Here is a 16916-nt window from a genome sequence, read left to right on the forward strand (position 1 = left end):
CCAGTTTCATATGCGCATTCACCGAACCCTTCTTTAGTGAAAATTCAAGACACAGTTGTATGTTTTTAGTAACACTTCAGTATGGGGAACATATTCTAAGTAACAAAGACTTAATTTAGAGTTTTTTGGACACTAGGGGAACATATTCTTAGTAACAAAGACATAATTTAGATTTATTTGGTTAGGGTTAGGGGGTTAGGGCCAGGGTTAGAGGGTTAGGGTTATAATAAGGCCATGCCGAATAAGGCATTAATAAGTACTTAATAATGACTAGTTAAGAGCCAATATGTTACTAATTTGCATGTTAATAAGCAACTAATTGATGGTGAATATGTTCCCCATACTAAAGTGTTACCATGTTTTTTTACTGGTGCACAAAATGAACCGTGCATGAACATCACCTTGTTCAAAGAACAAAACCAACACAGTGCATAAACTCACAACAACTTACACACATGCAAATCAGTCAGCTGTTGCCGTATCCGTAATAAGCCGATAGGGAGAAGTTTGTATTTACACGATGAGTCGAGTGTGTTTTGACCTCCGCCGAACCCCTGAGCCCGACTCACCAAACCCCCTCGGGTTCGATCGAACCCAGGTTAAGAACCACTGGTCTAGTCTCCTATGTGAATGAGCTATCCATCCATCCATTGTCTACCACTTATTCCCTTTGGGGTCGCGGGGGGCGCTGGAGCCTATCTCAGCTACAATCGGGCGGAAGGCGGTGTACACCTTGGACAAGTCGCCACCTCATCGCAGGGCCAACACAGATAGACAGACAACATTCACACTCACATTCACACACTAGGGCCAATTTAGTGTTGCCAATCAACCTATCCCCAGGTGCATGTCTTTGGAGGTGGGAGGAAGCCGGAGTACCCGGAGGGAACCCACGCAGTCACGGGGAGAACATGCAAACTCCACACAGAAAGATCCCGAGCCCAGGATTGAACCGAAGACTACTTAGGACCTTCGTATTGTGAGGCAGATGCACTAACCCCTCTTCCACCGTGCTGCCGTGAATGAGCTAAATAATATTATTTGATATTTTACGGTAATGTGTTAATAATTTCACAAATAAGTCTCTCCTGAGTATAAGTCGCACCCCCGGCCAAACTATGAAAAAAAACCCTGTGATTTATAGTCGGAAAAATACGGTATATGATTTGCCTGAGAAGCTGGACAGGACTAAAAAATAAAAAATAAAATAAATTAAAATTTGGCGTTCATTTACTTGCCACCAGGTGGTGTTGTTGTATTTAAATTGTTGTGTTTATGTTCTGTTGCCTCTAAGTTTATTCTTGGCTTTATCCAGCTCTTAAATTGTAACATATGTAAACATCTACATAAATAAGAAAATAACAACTCACTTTAAACAATAAGTGTCATAGTTGTTTATTAAACAAAGAGGTCAAAACCTGTTAGCAGATGAAAACTACAAAACCTCGGTTTAAACATTTAAATTACAACAACAATCATTATTCCTACCACTGTGGGATAAAACGTAATTATAATCAGCAGCGTGACAAAATGATGGTGAAGTAGTACGGAATTCAAGCTTAATAGGAAATAATAGCCAGGACAATACAATCTGTGTGTAGTAACATAACAAGGAGGGAATGATGCTTCACATCATTGTTAGTAAGACCTACTTCGACATCCTTGGTACCTCGGCCAGACAGTATGACGTCACGGCCTTAAGTTAATGCAAACCCGTCTTTCAGGCACTAGTAAAAACGTGGGTGAGAGACGAAGACGGAGCAAGTTTAAGAGTCAGTGTTTACTGGCGTCGCAGGCCTCCCCTCTGAACACAACAGACCAAATTCTTTCCACGCTTCATCACTGCTTGCCTGCCCATACGCAAGCATCACCTCCTGATGTCATTTCCTCAACTCTCACTCACAGTCACGTTGAGAGGCAACGCAGTCGAAAAAGTCAATGGACTTTGAACACACATCATAAACACACAGGCGTCCCACGATTGGACAAAAGCAAAAGGTATCGATTATGTACTTTAATACTATGTACCCGTTAATTTAAAAAAAACAAATCTCTTTTTCCAGTGACGGTTTTTACCAAGTCTTGGATGCAGGCTCCACTTGGTCGAAATGCACTTAGTTGTCGACCTTCTTGTTGAGGAGCACTGAGCAGCATGTGAGGGCTCCATCTACTTTCACTTTCTCCATGTTAGACAGAGGAATCAGCATGTGGTCTTTCAACTTCTCAAACACCTGAGGACACAAAAAACCGGATGACTGACAACTGTTGTTTTCTTTGTAATCAAGTCATATTTGAATACCAGTGACATAATATTTCTTGCAGAATCGTACCTTTATTGCATGCGATACACAACACAGGTACCTCAGTTTTTGTATGCCCCACTTTTTCGTATGATTCCACTTACCAAACCCAAAACCAGTGAAGTTGGCACGTTGTGTAAATTGTAAATAAAAACAAAATACAATGATTTGCAAATCCTTTTCAACTTATATTCAATTGAATGGACTGCAAAGACAAGATACTCAGAAACTTTTTTTTTTTTTTATAAGCTAATTTGGAATTTGATGCCTGCAACATGTTTCAAAAAAGCTGGCACAAGTGGCAAAAAAGACTGAGAGAGTTGAGGAATGCTTATCAAACACTTATTTGGAACATCCCACAGGTGAACAGGCTAACTGGGGACAGGTGGGTGCCATGATTGGGTACAAAGCATCCATCCATCCATTTGCTACCGCTTGTCCCTTTTGGGGTCGGGGGGGGGGGGGGGGGGGGGGGCTGGAGCCAAACTTAGCTGCATTCGGGCGGAAGGTGGGGTACACCCTGGACAAGTCGCCACATCATCGCAGGGGTATAAAGCAGCTTCCACGAAATGCTCAGTCATTCACAAACAAGGATGGGGCGAGGGTCACCATTTTGTGAACAAACAACAGACAACCGTTTCAGTGGCCTAGTGGTTAGAGTGTCCGCCCTGAGATCGGTAGGTTGTGAGTTCAAACCGCGGCCGAGTCATACCAAAGACTATAAAAATGGGACCCATTACCTCCCTGCTTGGCACTCAGCATCAAGGGTTGGAATTGGGGGTTAAATCACCAAAAATGATTCCCGGGCGTTGCACCGCTGCTGCCCACTGCTCCCCTCACCTCCCCTCACCTCCCAGGAGGTGAATAAGGGGATGGGTCAAATGCAGAGGACAAATTTCACCACACCTAGTGTGTGTGACAATCATTGGTACTTTAACTTTTAACTTTATATGCGTATGCAAATTGTCGAACAGTTTAAGAACAACACTTCTCAACGAGGCGTTGCAAGGAATTTAGGGATTTCACCATCTACGGTCCGTAAAATCATCAAAAGGTTCAGAGAATCTGGAGAAATCACTGCACGCAAGCGGCACGCCCCTGACTTTCCATCCCTCAGGATGTACTGCATCAAAAACCGACAGTGTGTAAAGGATATCACCACATGGGCTCAGGAACACCTCAAAAAACCACTGTCAGTAACTACAGTTAGTTGCTACATCTGTAAGTGCAAATTAAAACTCAACTATGCAAAACGAAAGCCATTTATCAACAACATCCAGAAACGCCGCTGGCTTCGCTGGGCCTGGGCTCATCTAAGATGGACTGATACAAAGTGTAAAAGTGTTCTGCGGTCTGACGAGTCCACATTTCAATTTGTTTTTGGAAACTGTGGACGTCGTGTCCTCTGGACCAAAGAGGAAAAGAACCATAAGGACTGTTATAGGCGCAAAGTTCAAAAGCCAGCATCTGTGATGGTATGGGGGTGTATTAGTGCCCAAGACATGGGTAACTTACACATCTGTGAAGGCACCATTAATGCTGAAAGGTACATACAGGTTTTGGAGCAAGATATGTTACCATTCAAAAAAACATCTTTTTCATAGACGCCCCCCCTTATTTCAGCAAGACAATGCCAAGCCACATTCTGCACGTGCTACAACAGCGTGGCTTCGTAGTAAAAGACTGCGGGTACTAGACTGGCCTGCCTGTAGTCCAGACCTGTCTCCCATTAAAAATGTGTGGTGCATTATGAAGTGTAAAATACCGCAACTGTTGAACAACTTAAGCTGTACATCAAGCAAGAATGGGAAATAATTCCCCCTGAAAAGCTTCAAAAATTGGTCTCCTCAGTTCCCAAACGTTTACGGAGTGTTGTTAAAAGGAAAGGCCATGTAACACAGTGGTAAAAATGTCCCTGTGCCAACTGTTTTGCAACATGTTGCTGCCATTAAATTCTAAGTTAATGATTATTTGCAAAAAAAAAAATAAGTTTCTCAGTTCGAACCTTAAATATCTTGTCTTTGCAGTCTATTCAATTGAATATAAGTTGAAAAGGATTTGTAAATCATTGTATTCTGTTTTTATTTACCATTCACAAAACGTGCCAACTTCACTGGTTTTGGGTTTTGTACTACAAAAATGTTCATCAAAATTTTGCATCTGCTTTTGTTAATTGTTAATTGCGCTTAACAACCTAGTCTGTTAGTCAGCCTATCATTCCGCAGAACCAAAGCAGTCGTTGTGATTCAAAAGGATGCCAAGGACAGCAGGCAGCTTGCAGGCAAGATGAGTTTTAATCAAAATTTAGGCAAAAACACAAGCGTAGCGTGCCGCACCAAAAGCACACGTTGGCCACAAAACAAGGACAAAATGTCATTTGCAAAGCATAAACATAAACTTAAGAGAGTAGCATAAAGGCGAACAAAACAGTCGCATGTAGAGTTCTCTACACCAGTGTTTTTCAACCTTTTCTGAGCCGAGGCTCATTTTTTTCATTGAAAAAATTCCAAGGCACACCACCAGCAAAAAACATAAAAAAATTAAACTCACCACCCGATATTGACAGTGAAAAGTCGTTCCCCCAATTGTTGGATAAAAATTCTAACCATAACCAACCATGCACTGTAGCTCTTGTCTCAAAGTAGGTGTACTGTCACCACCTATCACATCACGCTGTGACTTTTTTGGAGTATTTTGGTGTTTTCCTGTGTGTAGTGTTTTAGTTCTTGTCTGGCGCTCCTATTTTGGTGGCTTTTTCTCTCTTTTTGGTATTTTCCTGTAGCAGTTTCATGTCTGATGTTCTGTATTTTTCGGAGTATAAGTCACACCGGAGTATAAGTCGCACCTGCCGAAAATGCATAATAAAGAACGAAAAAAACATATATAAGTCGCACTGGAGGCACCCAGCCAAACTATGAAAAAAACTGCGACTTATAGTCCGAAAAATACGGTACTTTGTGGACGCCGTCTGCTGCGCCACACGCTGTAAGTCTTTGCTGTCGTCCAGCATTCTGTTTTTGTTTACTTTGCAGCCAGTTCCGTTTTATTTTTGTTTTGCGTAGCCACCCCTAAGCTTCAATGCCTTTTGTTTATTTTTGGTTTAAGCATTAGACACCTTTTTACCTGCACGCTGCCTCCCGCTGTCGCCTGCATATTGTGATCACGACACATCATGTTCCCGATGTCTACAAAGCAATTAGATACCTGCTGCCACCTACTGATATGGAAGAGTATTACACGGTTACTCTGCCGATCTCTTGACATCACAAATAATTACTGGTTTGCAAATAATATTTTTACCCAAATAGGTGAAATTACATAATTTACCACGGCACACCAAACAATATCCCATATCTACACCAGTGGTCCCCAACCTTTTTGTAGCTGCGGACCAGTCAACGCTTGAAAATGTGTCCCACGGACCGGGGTTTTTTTGTCATAAAGAAATACAATCATGTGTGCTTACGGACTGTATCCCTGTAGAGTGTATTGATCTATATTGATATATAATGTAGGAACCAGAAATATTAATAACAGAAAGAAACAACCCTTTTGTGTGAATGAGTGTGAATGAGTGTAAATGGGGGAGGGAGGTTTTTTGGGTTGGTGCACAAATTGTAAGTGTATCTTGTGTTTTTTTATGTTGATTTAATAAAAAAATAAAAAAATAACATTTTTAAGAGACTGTTCAAACAGTTCACAAAGTACACAGAAGAACAGTTATGATGAACATCTTGAACCCTTTTTTTTTTTTTTGAGATAATGATTATATATGTATTTAATATTTATTTACTTAATTATGGTATATTATTTATTTACAATTTATTTATCCACTGTTCTGTTACAAACAGAGAACATAAGTTGACATTCATCAAAGGTGATGATGTTGAAATGATAAAATTGCTGTTTTGGCCCACAGCCCTTTGGCACATTTTCACTTTGGCCTGTGGAGGCAAAAAGTTTGGGTAGCCCCTGGTTCAGCTAGTTGTTGTTGTTTTGACTTTGTTATTAAATAAAAGTATGTTTTAGCCTTTTTATATGTAGCATTTTTCTAGTATTCCTAGCTTAGTATGAGTCCAAAAAAAGGAATGGACAAGAAAATAAACCGGCTCGGGCTAGTGACGGTCTGTGTGCATGTCGGCAGGGTGGCTGAAATGAGGACAGTTTAGTTAAATGTTGTTGTTTTGACTTTGTTATTAAATAGAAATTTGAGCCATCGCCCCCTTATGTTTTTTTTTGTATACAGTACAGTATAGCACTTTGTTGTGTTCAAACTTTTACTAAAATATGGACTTTTGTCGAGGCTTGGGAACCATTATTCATGTTTACTTTGTTTAAATTTGCATCGATCTCTGAACTTTTCTATTTACGAACCCTGTTCAAGAACCAATTAGGTCTGTATATTGAGGTTCCACTGTAACTTGTATTTAAAAAAAATCCAGATGAATAAAAAACAACAACAATAGTTTTGGGGAGGGAGTGGGTTACAACACCTGTAAATCTCTATCATGCATCACACTGTGGTGATTGGAACATCATACTCCTTCCCTTTTGAAAGTGTGCCAAACGAAGGTTAGCCCACTCTTTGTACATTTCTACTTCTCTCTGGAGTCCTTAAAATCACCGACATAGCCCAGAGCTGTAGAAATGTTTTTGGCACCGGCGCCAAATTTCACAACTCCTGTTGTTATGGCAACAGCTGTTCAATAATGCATAGCCATGCAATCAGCCACTACTAAAAGTCTGACGGAACACAAGTCTATTTGTCTGCTTAAAGACAAGTTTGGATGGGTTTGGTGTGGAGAGACCTGACTACCCAGACCAAATGGGCATAAAAAAAACGTTCCACTAGTGTTGTCCCGATAACAATATTCTGGTACCGGTACCAAAATTATTTTGCAACTTTTCTAAATAAAGGGGACCACAAAAAATGGCATTATTGGCTTTATTTTAACAAAAAACTTAGGGTACATTAAACATATGTTTCTTATTGCAAGTTTGTCCTTAAATAAAATAGTGAACATACAAGAGAACTTGTCTTTTAGTAGTAAGTAAGCAAATCAAGGCTTCTAATTTAGCTGCTGACATATGCAGTAACATACTGTGTCATTTATCATTCTATTATTTTGTCAAAATCATTGAGAAGTAAATTAATTATTAATCTACTTGTTCATTTACTGTTAATATCTGCTTACTTTCTCTTTAAACATGTTCTATCTACACTTCTGTTAAAATGTAATACCGTATTTTTCGCAGTTTTTTTCATAGTTTGGCCGGGCTCCAGTGCAACTTATGTATGTTTTTTTTCCTTCTTTATTGTGCATTTTCGGCAGGTGCGACTTATACTCTGGTGCGACTTATACTCCGAAAAATATGGTAATCACTTATTCTTGTTGTTTGATGCTTTACATTAGTTTTGGATGATACCACGAATTTGGGTATCAATCAAGTCGTTACCACATTGGTCATATACAAAGTCCTCATGTGTCCAGGGACATATTTCCTGAGTGTATAAACATAATATACATTTTAAAATTTAAGATGTTTTGATGCCAAACAATATTGATGTAATCATAGTAGTATCAACTATATACGCTACTGTACTTTGTATCATTACAGTGGATATCAGGTGTAGATCCACCAATGGCGTTTGTTCACATTTTGACGCCGGTGAGCTACGGTGTGTAGTGAAGCATGTTTAGCGTTCCGGTACTTTTCAGAGGCGGTATTACACCAAATATCATTCATTAGTATCGCGGTACTATACTAATACCGGTATACTGTACAACCCCACTTCCTACAGACAAAAAAAGTAAAATACTGTAAATGGGAAACCAATCAAATATTTGTCCATAAAAGGTGTATACAGTGTGACCCCAAAAACAGACACACAAATCTCTGAATAACTATTTTAAGTCAAATGTTTCTTCTTCTCTTCAGTCTCTGATTTTGTGCATGAAATATTGGAACAAAACTTTTCCACACGCCTCGATCAGCCAAAAGACATTTTGCGTGGAGTCCTACTACTCCAACAAATTATACACTGTAGTGCAAGACGACTTTTTTTGGAGAATGTTTTGGTGTCGTCACGCTCCAAAAAAAGAAGCAGATTTCATGACTGGGTTCGGAAGTTCAGAGAGTTTGGGATCTTAAATTTTAAATCCCGAAGAGGAATGAATGTGTTATTAGTTAGTAATTGACAACTTTGTTTGCAAGCAACTAGGCACAGGAAGAATATGTAATATGTTCCTGGGATTAAAGGCCTCACCTTGTCTCCTCCAAACATATTAAAGTTAAAGTTAAAGTTAAAGTACCAATGATTGTCACACACACACTAGGTGTGGCGAAATTATTCTCTGCATTTAACCCATCACCCTTGATCACCCCCTGGGAGGTGAGGGGAGCAGTGGGCAGCAGCGGTGGCCGCGCCCGGGAATCATTTTTGGTGATTTAACCCCCAATTCCAACCCTTGATACTGAGTGCCAAGCAGGGAGGTAATGGGTCCCATTTTTATAGTCTTTGGTATGACTCGGCCGGGGTTTGAACCCACAACCTACCGATCTCAGGGCGGACACTCTAACCACTAGGCCACTGAGTAGGTATATTGCTGGGTATTGTGGCCAAACAGCTCAATTTTTGTTTCATCTGACATCACATGGACAAAGATAAGACCTTCTGGAGGAAAGTACTGTGGTCAGATGAAACAAAAATTGAGCTGTTTGGCCACAATACCCAGCAATATGTTTGGAGGAGACAAGGTGAGGCCTTTAACCACAGGAACACCCATCCTACCGTCAAGCATGGTGGTGGTAGTATTATGCTCTGGGCCTGTTTTGCTGCCAATGGAACTGGTGCTTTAAATGGGACAATGAAAAAGGAGGATTACCTCCAAATTCTTCAGGATAACCTAAAATCATCAGCCCGGAAGTTGGGTGTTGGGCGCAGTTGGGTGTTCCAACAGGACAATGACCCCAAACACACGTCAAAAGTGGTCAAGGAATTACTAAATCAGCTAGAATTATGGTTTTAGAATGGCCTTCCTAAAGTTCTGACTTAAACCTGTGGACAATGCTGAAATAACAAGTCCATGTCAGAAAACCAACAAATTTAGCTGAACTGCATCAATTTTGTCTAGAGGAGTGGTCACAAATTTAACCAGAAGCTTGCCAGAAGCTTGTGGATGGCTACCAAAAGCGCCTTATTGCAGTGAAACTTGCCAAGGGACATGTAACTAAATATTAACATTGCTGTATGTATACTTTTGACCCAGCAGATTTGGTCACATTTTCAGTAGACCCATAATAAATTCATAAAAGAACCAAACTTCATGAATGTTTTTTGTGACCAACAAGTGTGTGCTCCAATCACTCCATCACAAACAAATAAGAGTTGTAGAAAGTATTGGAAACTCAAGACAGCCATGACATTATGTTCTTTACAAGTGTATGTAAACTTTTGATCGCGACTGTAAATATAATTCACTTCACTTATTTTCCTATACATTAAAAGAAGAACTGTCACCCCTTTTGTGTTTTAACAAATGTGGTATAACAAGCAAGTGCTTATTTGCACATGCAAACTGCCCAAAATGTGTTGCAGAAGACATTATGGTTATTTTGAGTCATTCTGCACATTCAGATGGATTAATTCTGGCATCTTTATGACATCCTATGGTTTTTATTGGGAACAGAAGAGACTTTTCCAATGAGACATTCGCAGGAAAGTGTCTCATTTCCTATAAGACATTATTTTCTAATAAATTCCTTGACACCACCCTCACTCTCGCTGTGCATTAAAACTGAGTTTAGCACAACCAGAGGGACAGACAGAACACATTTGATCTCATGCTGCATTATGGCGGACTCTGGTGCTCCTAATGCTTGCAGTAAAAAACCTCTGAGGGTCTTCATCCTCCTCTCGCTGAGACGCACAAGTGTTGCAGTTTTTTTTCTACCTATCCATGCTACCAAATTAATCAGTAATTACTATATTTTCTGGACTATAAGCCGCTACATGTTTCCTATACTTTGAACTCTATGGCTTATAAAACGGTGCGGCTAATTGATAGATGTTTCGTCGTCAACAGCCATAATATTTTGTATTCAACAAATACTTTTCATAAAACACCCACAGAGACTGAAAAGGTGTGTTATTGTTTGTGCTACGGCGCCATATTTTGGAGAAGTTCGCTCACTGCAGGTGATGCTTGTTATGTGTCTACAGTATTTCCTTCTGTTTAGTGCTTTGAACCGGAAGTATACATCCTGTTCCGTCTACTAGTCGTTCATAGCGTTTCTACATGTATGGTTTCGTCATTAATCACTCCAAGCATTGTTTGTAAGTTTTACATTATGAATAAAACGATTCATACTTACCGGTACTAAATCATCACATCGTAGTGTTTTCATACATATTTGTACGTGTTATTGTAATGTAATCAAGCTAGCATCGGTTAGCATTAACTAATATGCTAACACGTTTGCAAGCGTCTGTGTAAGTATTAATGACTTACAACGGCATTCTTTTTGTATTATTTTAGTATTATTTTACTTTAAAAAATTCACCAAAATGTCACCGTGGAGTTATTGAGTCTGTTTAGCTCAGGGGTGTCTAACTCATTTTAGATCGGAGACCACATGGAAAAACATCTCCTCCCAAGTGGGCCGGACTGGTAAAATCACGGCACGATAACTTCAAAATAAAGACAAATCCAGGTTGTTTTCTTTGTTTAAAAATAGAACAAGCACATTCTGAAAATGTACAAATCATAATGTTGTCGGGGGAATTTTTACACTTACATGTTGCGGTAATAGTATTCCATCTTTATATGTCGTCATTTACACTTTCTGAATAAATTACGTGATAATGTTCATAAGTCAACTCATTGGTGTTAATTTTCAATCTATCAAAATAAAAAATGGTCCTGATGGCTTCATCTGGCCAGGATCTTCAGCTCTCACTGGATCAGTTCGCAGCCGAGTGTGAAGCGACTGGGATGAGAATCAGCACCTCCAAGTCCGAGTCCATGGTTCTCGCCCGGAAAAGGGTGGAGTGCCATCTCCGGGTTGGGGAGGAGATCTTGCCCCAAGTGGAGGAGGAGTCTTGTTCACGAGTGAGGGAAGAGTGGATCGTAAAATCGACAGGCGGATCGGTGCGGCGTCTTCAGTAATGCGGACGCTGTATCGATCCGTTGTGGTGAAGAAGGAGCTGAGCCGGAAGGCAAAGCTCTCAATTTACCGGTCGATCTACGTTCCCATCCTCACCTATGGTCATGAGCTTTGGGTTATGACCGAAAGGACAAGATCACGGGTACAAGCGGCCGAAATGAGTTTCCTCCGCCGGGTGGCGGGGCTCTCCCTTAGAGATAGGGTGAGAAGTTCTGCCATCTGGGAGGAGCTCAAAGTAAAGCCACTGCTCCTCCACATCGAGAGGAGCCAGATGAGGTGGTTCGGGCATCTGGTCAGGATGCCACCCAAACGCCTCCCTAGGGAGGTGTTTAGGGCACGTCCGACCGGTAGAAGGCCGCGGGGAAGACCCAGGACACGTTGGGAAGACTATGTCTCCCGGCTGGCCTGGGAACGCCTTGGGGTCCCACAGGAAGAGCTGGACGAAGTGGCTGGGGAGAGGGAAGTCTGGGCTTCCCTGCTTAGGCTGCTGCCCCCGCGACCCGACCTCGGATAAGCGGAAGAAGATGGATGGATGGAATATCAAAATCCAATTACAGGATGTTATTCATGTAGTTTGTTCCTTTTCCTCGACTGGTGCACTAACATGTGGTTTATTTTATTTTTTTACATATGCAGCATCTTCTACAAAGATACAAAGAATTGCTATTGCGACATCGAGTGGACACATTTAGAACAGTAGTTTCTTTCACTTAAAAATTTCAGGTTAATTTTTCTAATTAGTAAACTCATCCCGCGGGCCGGATAAAACCTGTTCGCGGGCCTGATCCGGCCCTCGGGCCGTACGTTTGACACCCCTAGTTTAGCTGATTGAAGGGCTAGCTTCTGCAGCTTGTGGGTCCATGACGATGACGTCTGTTTTGTTTGACCGGCCGTTTTACTGCAGTGTTACAGGCACCATTTGGAAACAGATAAGGTATGTGAAAGAAACATTTACAAAATATTTCCGTGCAAATAACTAATTTCACAACGTAAATATCGGCGGCTTATAGTCTGGAGCGGCTAATATATGGAAACATATTTTTTCTTCTAAGATTTTGTGGGTGCGGTTTATATACCGGTGCGCTCTATAATCCAGAAAATACGTTATGTATTGTAGGGTTCATTTCGGAAGGTTGTCCACCAAAACAACATAAGTGAATCTCCCTTTGATTATGATATATCCATGTCCAAAGTAGTTCCTATTTGACTGTAGTTGAAATGTATATGTTGGATCAGGAATGGTTGGGGTCAAACTCCTTAGATTTCCCGGGTGCCTTTTGTCTGATGCATTTCTATCTCCAAAGTGAGCGTTCTAAAGCTGTCTACCAATCTTCACTAGAGATGTCCGATATTATCGTTAAAATGTAATGTCGGAAATTATCGGTATCGTTTTTTTTATTATCGGTATCGTTTTTTTAATTTTTTTTTATTTTATTTTTTATTAAATCAACATAAAAAAACACAAGATACACTTACAATTAGTGCACCAACCCAAAAAACCTCCCTCCCCCATTTACACTCATTCACACAACAGGGTTGTTTCTTTCTGTTATTAATATTCTGGTTCCTACATTATATATCAATATATATCAATACAGTCTGCAAGGGATACAGTCCGTAAGCACACATGATTGTGCGTGCTGCTGGTCCACTAATAGTACTAACCTTTAACAGTTAATTTTACTAATTTTCATTAATTACTAGTTTCTATGTAACTGTTTTTGTATTGTTTTACTTTCTTTTTTATTCAAGAAAATGTTTTTATTTATTTATCTTATTTTTTTTTTTTTAAAGTACCTTATCTTCACTATACCTGGTTGTCCAAATTAGGCATAATAACGTGTTAATTCCACGACTGCATATATCGGTTGATATCGGTATCGGTAATTAAAGAGTTGGACAATATCAGATATCGGCAAAAAGCCATTATCGGACATCCCTACTCTTCACCAATAAATACATCCTTCCCTCCCCCTTCGTACCTGACAATGCTGTCTCCTGGCCCCATGATTTTTGTTATTGCAGCTCTTATGCAACTAAAAATAGACCAGCATAGCCTGAGGAAGATAATATGTGGCGATATAAAGCGGAATAACTGCAATATTGTTACATCTGATCGTAGCTCAACTGTATAACAAGACATGAAAAACTAAATCAACTCTGGTATTTTACGGCTATTTATATTTGTTCTACCTATTACCTAGCCAAATCCTGGTGGGTCTGAACTTTGCAGAAAACTGGATCATGGTACAGATATTCATTTCTTACTGTGCCAGATGGTCCGTCGAGGCGCGACCAAAGCTGAAAGAATGTGATAGAAAAATAGATTTTATGACCATGATGAATCCTGTCAGTTTATCTTCTGGGAGAAAAACTGACTCTCTGCCGGGGCTCTCAATCCAAAGACGCATATTTTTCCAAATTCTTCCTTCTAAAAATAACTGGCGAGGTCGGGGTTTTTAACCGCCGAGCACATTTTGAGGTTGAAGTTTTGTACGTGTAGACTGCAGGCTACTGGATTTCATCCTGTCAGATTTTTTTTATAGGAGTTTAAGTCACCTAAAAAAACAAACACACCTAATAATGATCTAAACGCGACAACACAACAATCTCTAAGGTGTGTCAGAAGTTCCAGGACTGTTCTTGTTGATCGATGTGAGGGGCATCGCCCACTGCGAGTTGATCAAGGGTGATCAACCCGCACGTTTACAAAGATATCCTGCAGCGTTTGCTTTGTTTTAGTGTGCGAAAAGAGGCCAGATTTGTGGCAAAACAACATGTGAACGTAAAGTGACACTTTGGGATACGAGTTTATTGTTTCTGTGACGCTGCTCGTACTTCGAAAGACAGCGTCGACCATTAAATTGAAATAAAATCAATTATTTCGGTGCTTACCTCCCCCACCCCCTGACCACCACGCAACAATTTTAACAGCTTTTTAAAAAGAAAAAAATCTAACTTTAAGATAAGAAATACTGTATCAAAAACAATAAAATAGAATGGAATGCAAAGAACTACTGTAGTTTTATGACGTAATAATGTACAGTATTAACCTTGGAGAGCGGACTTCTACAGTATCTCCATCAGCAGCTTCTCTATATTTTCACGGGTAAATGTCCGCACTGCAAAAACTGAAATCTAAGTAAGATTACATATCTCAAATAAGGGTGATATTTGCTTATTTTCTGTCTGATAAGATAATTCTTCTCACTAAGCAGATTTTATGTTAGTGGTTTACTTGGTACCGGTATATGCGGGGCGTATAGTTCAGTGCGGCTAATATGTGGAAAAAACATATACAGTAGAGGCCAAAAGTTTGGACAAACCTTCTCATTCAATGGTTTTTTTTTTAATTGGCATTGTAGATTGTCACTGAAGGCATCAAAACTATGAATGAACACATGTGGAGTTATGTACTTAACAAAAAAAGGTGAAATGACTGAAAACATGTTTTATACTCTAGTTTCTTCAAAATAGCCACCCTTTGCTCTGATTACTGCTTTGCACACTCTTGGCATTCTCTCGATGAGCTTCAAGAGGTAGTCACCTGAAAGGGTTTTCACTTCACAGGTGTCATAGTTTCGATGCTTTCAGTGACAATCTACAATGTAAATAGTCATGAAAATAAAGAAAACGCATTGAAATGAGAAGGTGTGTCCAAACTTTTGGCCTGTAATGGATGGTGTTAAGAATACATACAGTACTTAATGCAGGGGCCGGATCAGGCCCGCGAACAGGTTTTATTTGGCCCGCGGGATGAGATTGCTAAGTATAAAAATGAGCCGAAATTTTGGAATGAAAGAAACTGCTGTTCTAAATGTGTCCACTAGATGTCGCAACAGCAATTCTTTGTATCTTTGTAGATGATGCTACATATGTAAAAAAAAAAAAAAAAACACGTTAGTGCACAAGTCGAGGAAAATGAGCAAACTACATAAATAACATCATGTAATTTGACTTTGATATTTTTTTATCTTGATAGATTGACAATTAACAACAATGTGTTGACTGATGAACATTATCACATAATATAATCAGAAAGTATAAATAACTACAAATAAAGATAGAATACTAATAACCGCAACGTGTAAGTGTAAAAAAAACAAAAAAAAACAACATTTTCATATTGTGCTTGTTCTATTTTTAAACAAAGAAAACAATCTGAAGTTGTCTTTATTTTTAAGTTATCGCGCCGTGATTTTACCACTCCGGCCCACTTGGGAATATATTTTTCTCCATGGGCCCCTGATCTAAAATTAACTTGACAACCCTGACTTAATGCATTGATGTTTGGTCCAGGATTTATTTGTTCACGTCTTAGCCAAGCAAATGGCTGGTGTTGAGTAGCATGTTGCCTTGGCAACATCAATATTTCTTCAACTCTCATTCTCCTTAACCCTTGTGTAATGTTCATATTGTTGTTACTCAGCCAGGGTTTGTGGGTCTGATGGACCCGTTGCATTTTGTGGCTTTTAATGCCTCACAATCAAACACTTTTATGTTAAAATACTGAACATATGTTTATTGGGATAAGGTAAACATCTGTTCAGTATTTTAACATAAAAGTGTTTGATTGTGAGGCATTAAAAGCCACAAAATGCAACGGGTCCATCAGACCCACAAACGCTGGCTGAGTAACAACAATATGAACGTTGCACGGAAAATTTCTCTGCCAGTTTCTGCATCCCACAGGGATTCTTCTTTTGTGTTTCTGCACCTGTGGTTCCCACACAAGGTTGCAACATTGTTTGTCAACACAGTCTGCTCTCATTTTCTCGCACATTTGACCCTCTGATGTTCTGTGTACCTACATGTGTAATGTCTAGTGTTTAAATGTACGGCAGTGACAATGAATTTCCCCAAGGGGACCAATAAATCTAAATCTAAAATCTAAATCTACACTCTGACCTCCTCCTGTCTAGGCCTGCTGTGTGTGTGTGTGTGTGTGTGTGTGTGTGTGTGTGTGTGTGTGTGTGTGTGTGTGTGTGTGTGTGTGTGTGTGTGTGTGTGTGTGTGTGTGTGTGTGTGTGTGTGTGTGTGTTTGTGTGTGTGTGTGTGGTACACAGAACATCAATTTCTACACTTATATTAGCCCCGGGTCCAGTGGACCCGGACATCTTATATGTAATAGAAATGTGTAGGAGGGGTGTATGGTGTGTGGTCATTAAAGGGGAACATTATCACAATTTCAGAATGGTTAAAACCATTAAAAATCAGTTCCCAGTGGCGTATTATATTTTTCTAAGTTTTTTAAAAAATTTTACCCATCACGAAATATCCCTAAAAAAAGCTTCAAAGTGCCTGATTTTAACCATCGTTATAAACACCCGTCCATTTTCCTGTGACGTCACATAGTGAAGCCAACACAAACAAACATGGCGGAAAGAACAGCAAGCTATAGCGACATTAGCTCGGATTCAGACTCGGATTTCAGCGGCTTAAGCGATT

At 39.9% G+C, this 16916-nt stretch overlaps 1 protein-coding gene across 2 annotated transcripts in view; it reads right to left on the reverse strand.

The window, feature by feature from the left end:
* Positions 1–1370: 1370 nt before the first annotated feature.
* ddah1 (dimethylarginine dimethylaminohydrolase 1) overlaps positions 1371–16916 on the reverse strand; it is a 188655-nt gene continuing 173109 nt past the window's right edge. For both annotated transcript variants that reach the window (XM_072914693.1, XM_061975677.2), the window contains one exon: positions 1371–2231. In XM_072914693.1, the coding sequence (XP_072770794.1) occupies positions 2115–2231 (117 nt within the window). In that variant the 3' untranslated portion in view covers positions 1371–2114. The remainder of the gene's footprint in view (positions 2232–16916) is intronic.

This window comes from Nerophis lumbriciformis, linkage group LG14 (assembly GCF_033978685.3).
Source record: "Nerophis lumbriciformis linkage group LG14, RoL_Nlum_v2.1, whole genome shotgun sequence".
Classification (NCBI taxonomy): domain Eukaryota; kingdom Metazoa; phylum Chordata; class Actinopteri; order Syngnathiformes; family Syngnathidae; genus Nerophis; species Nerophis lumbriciformis.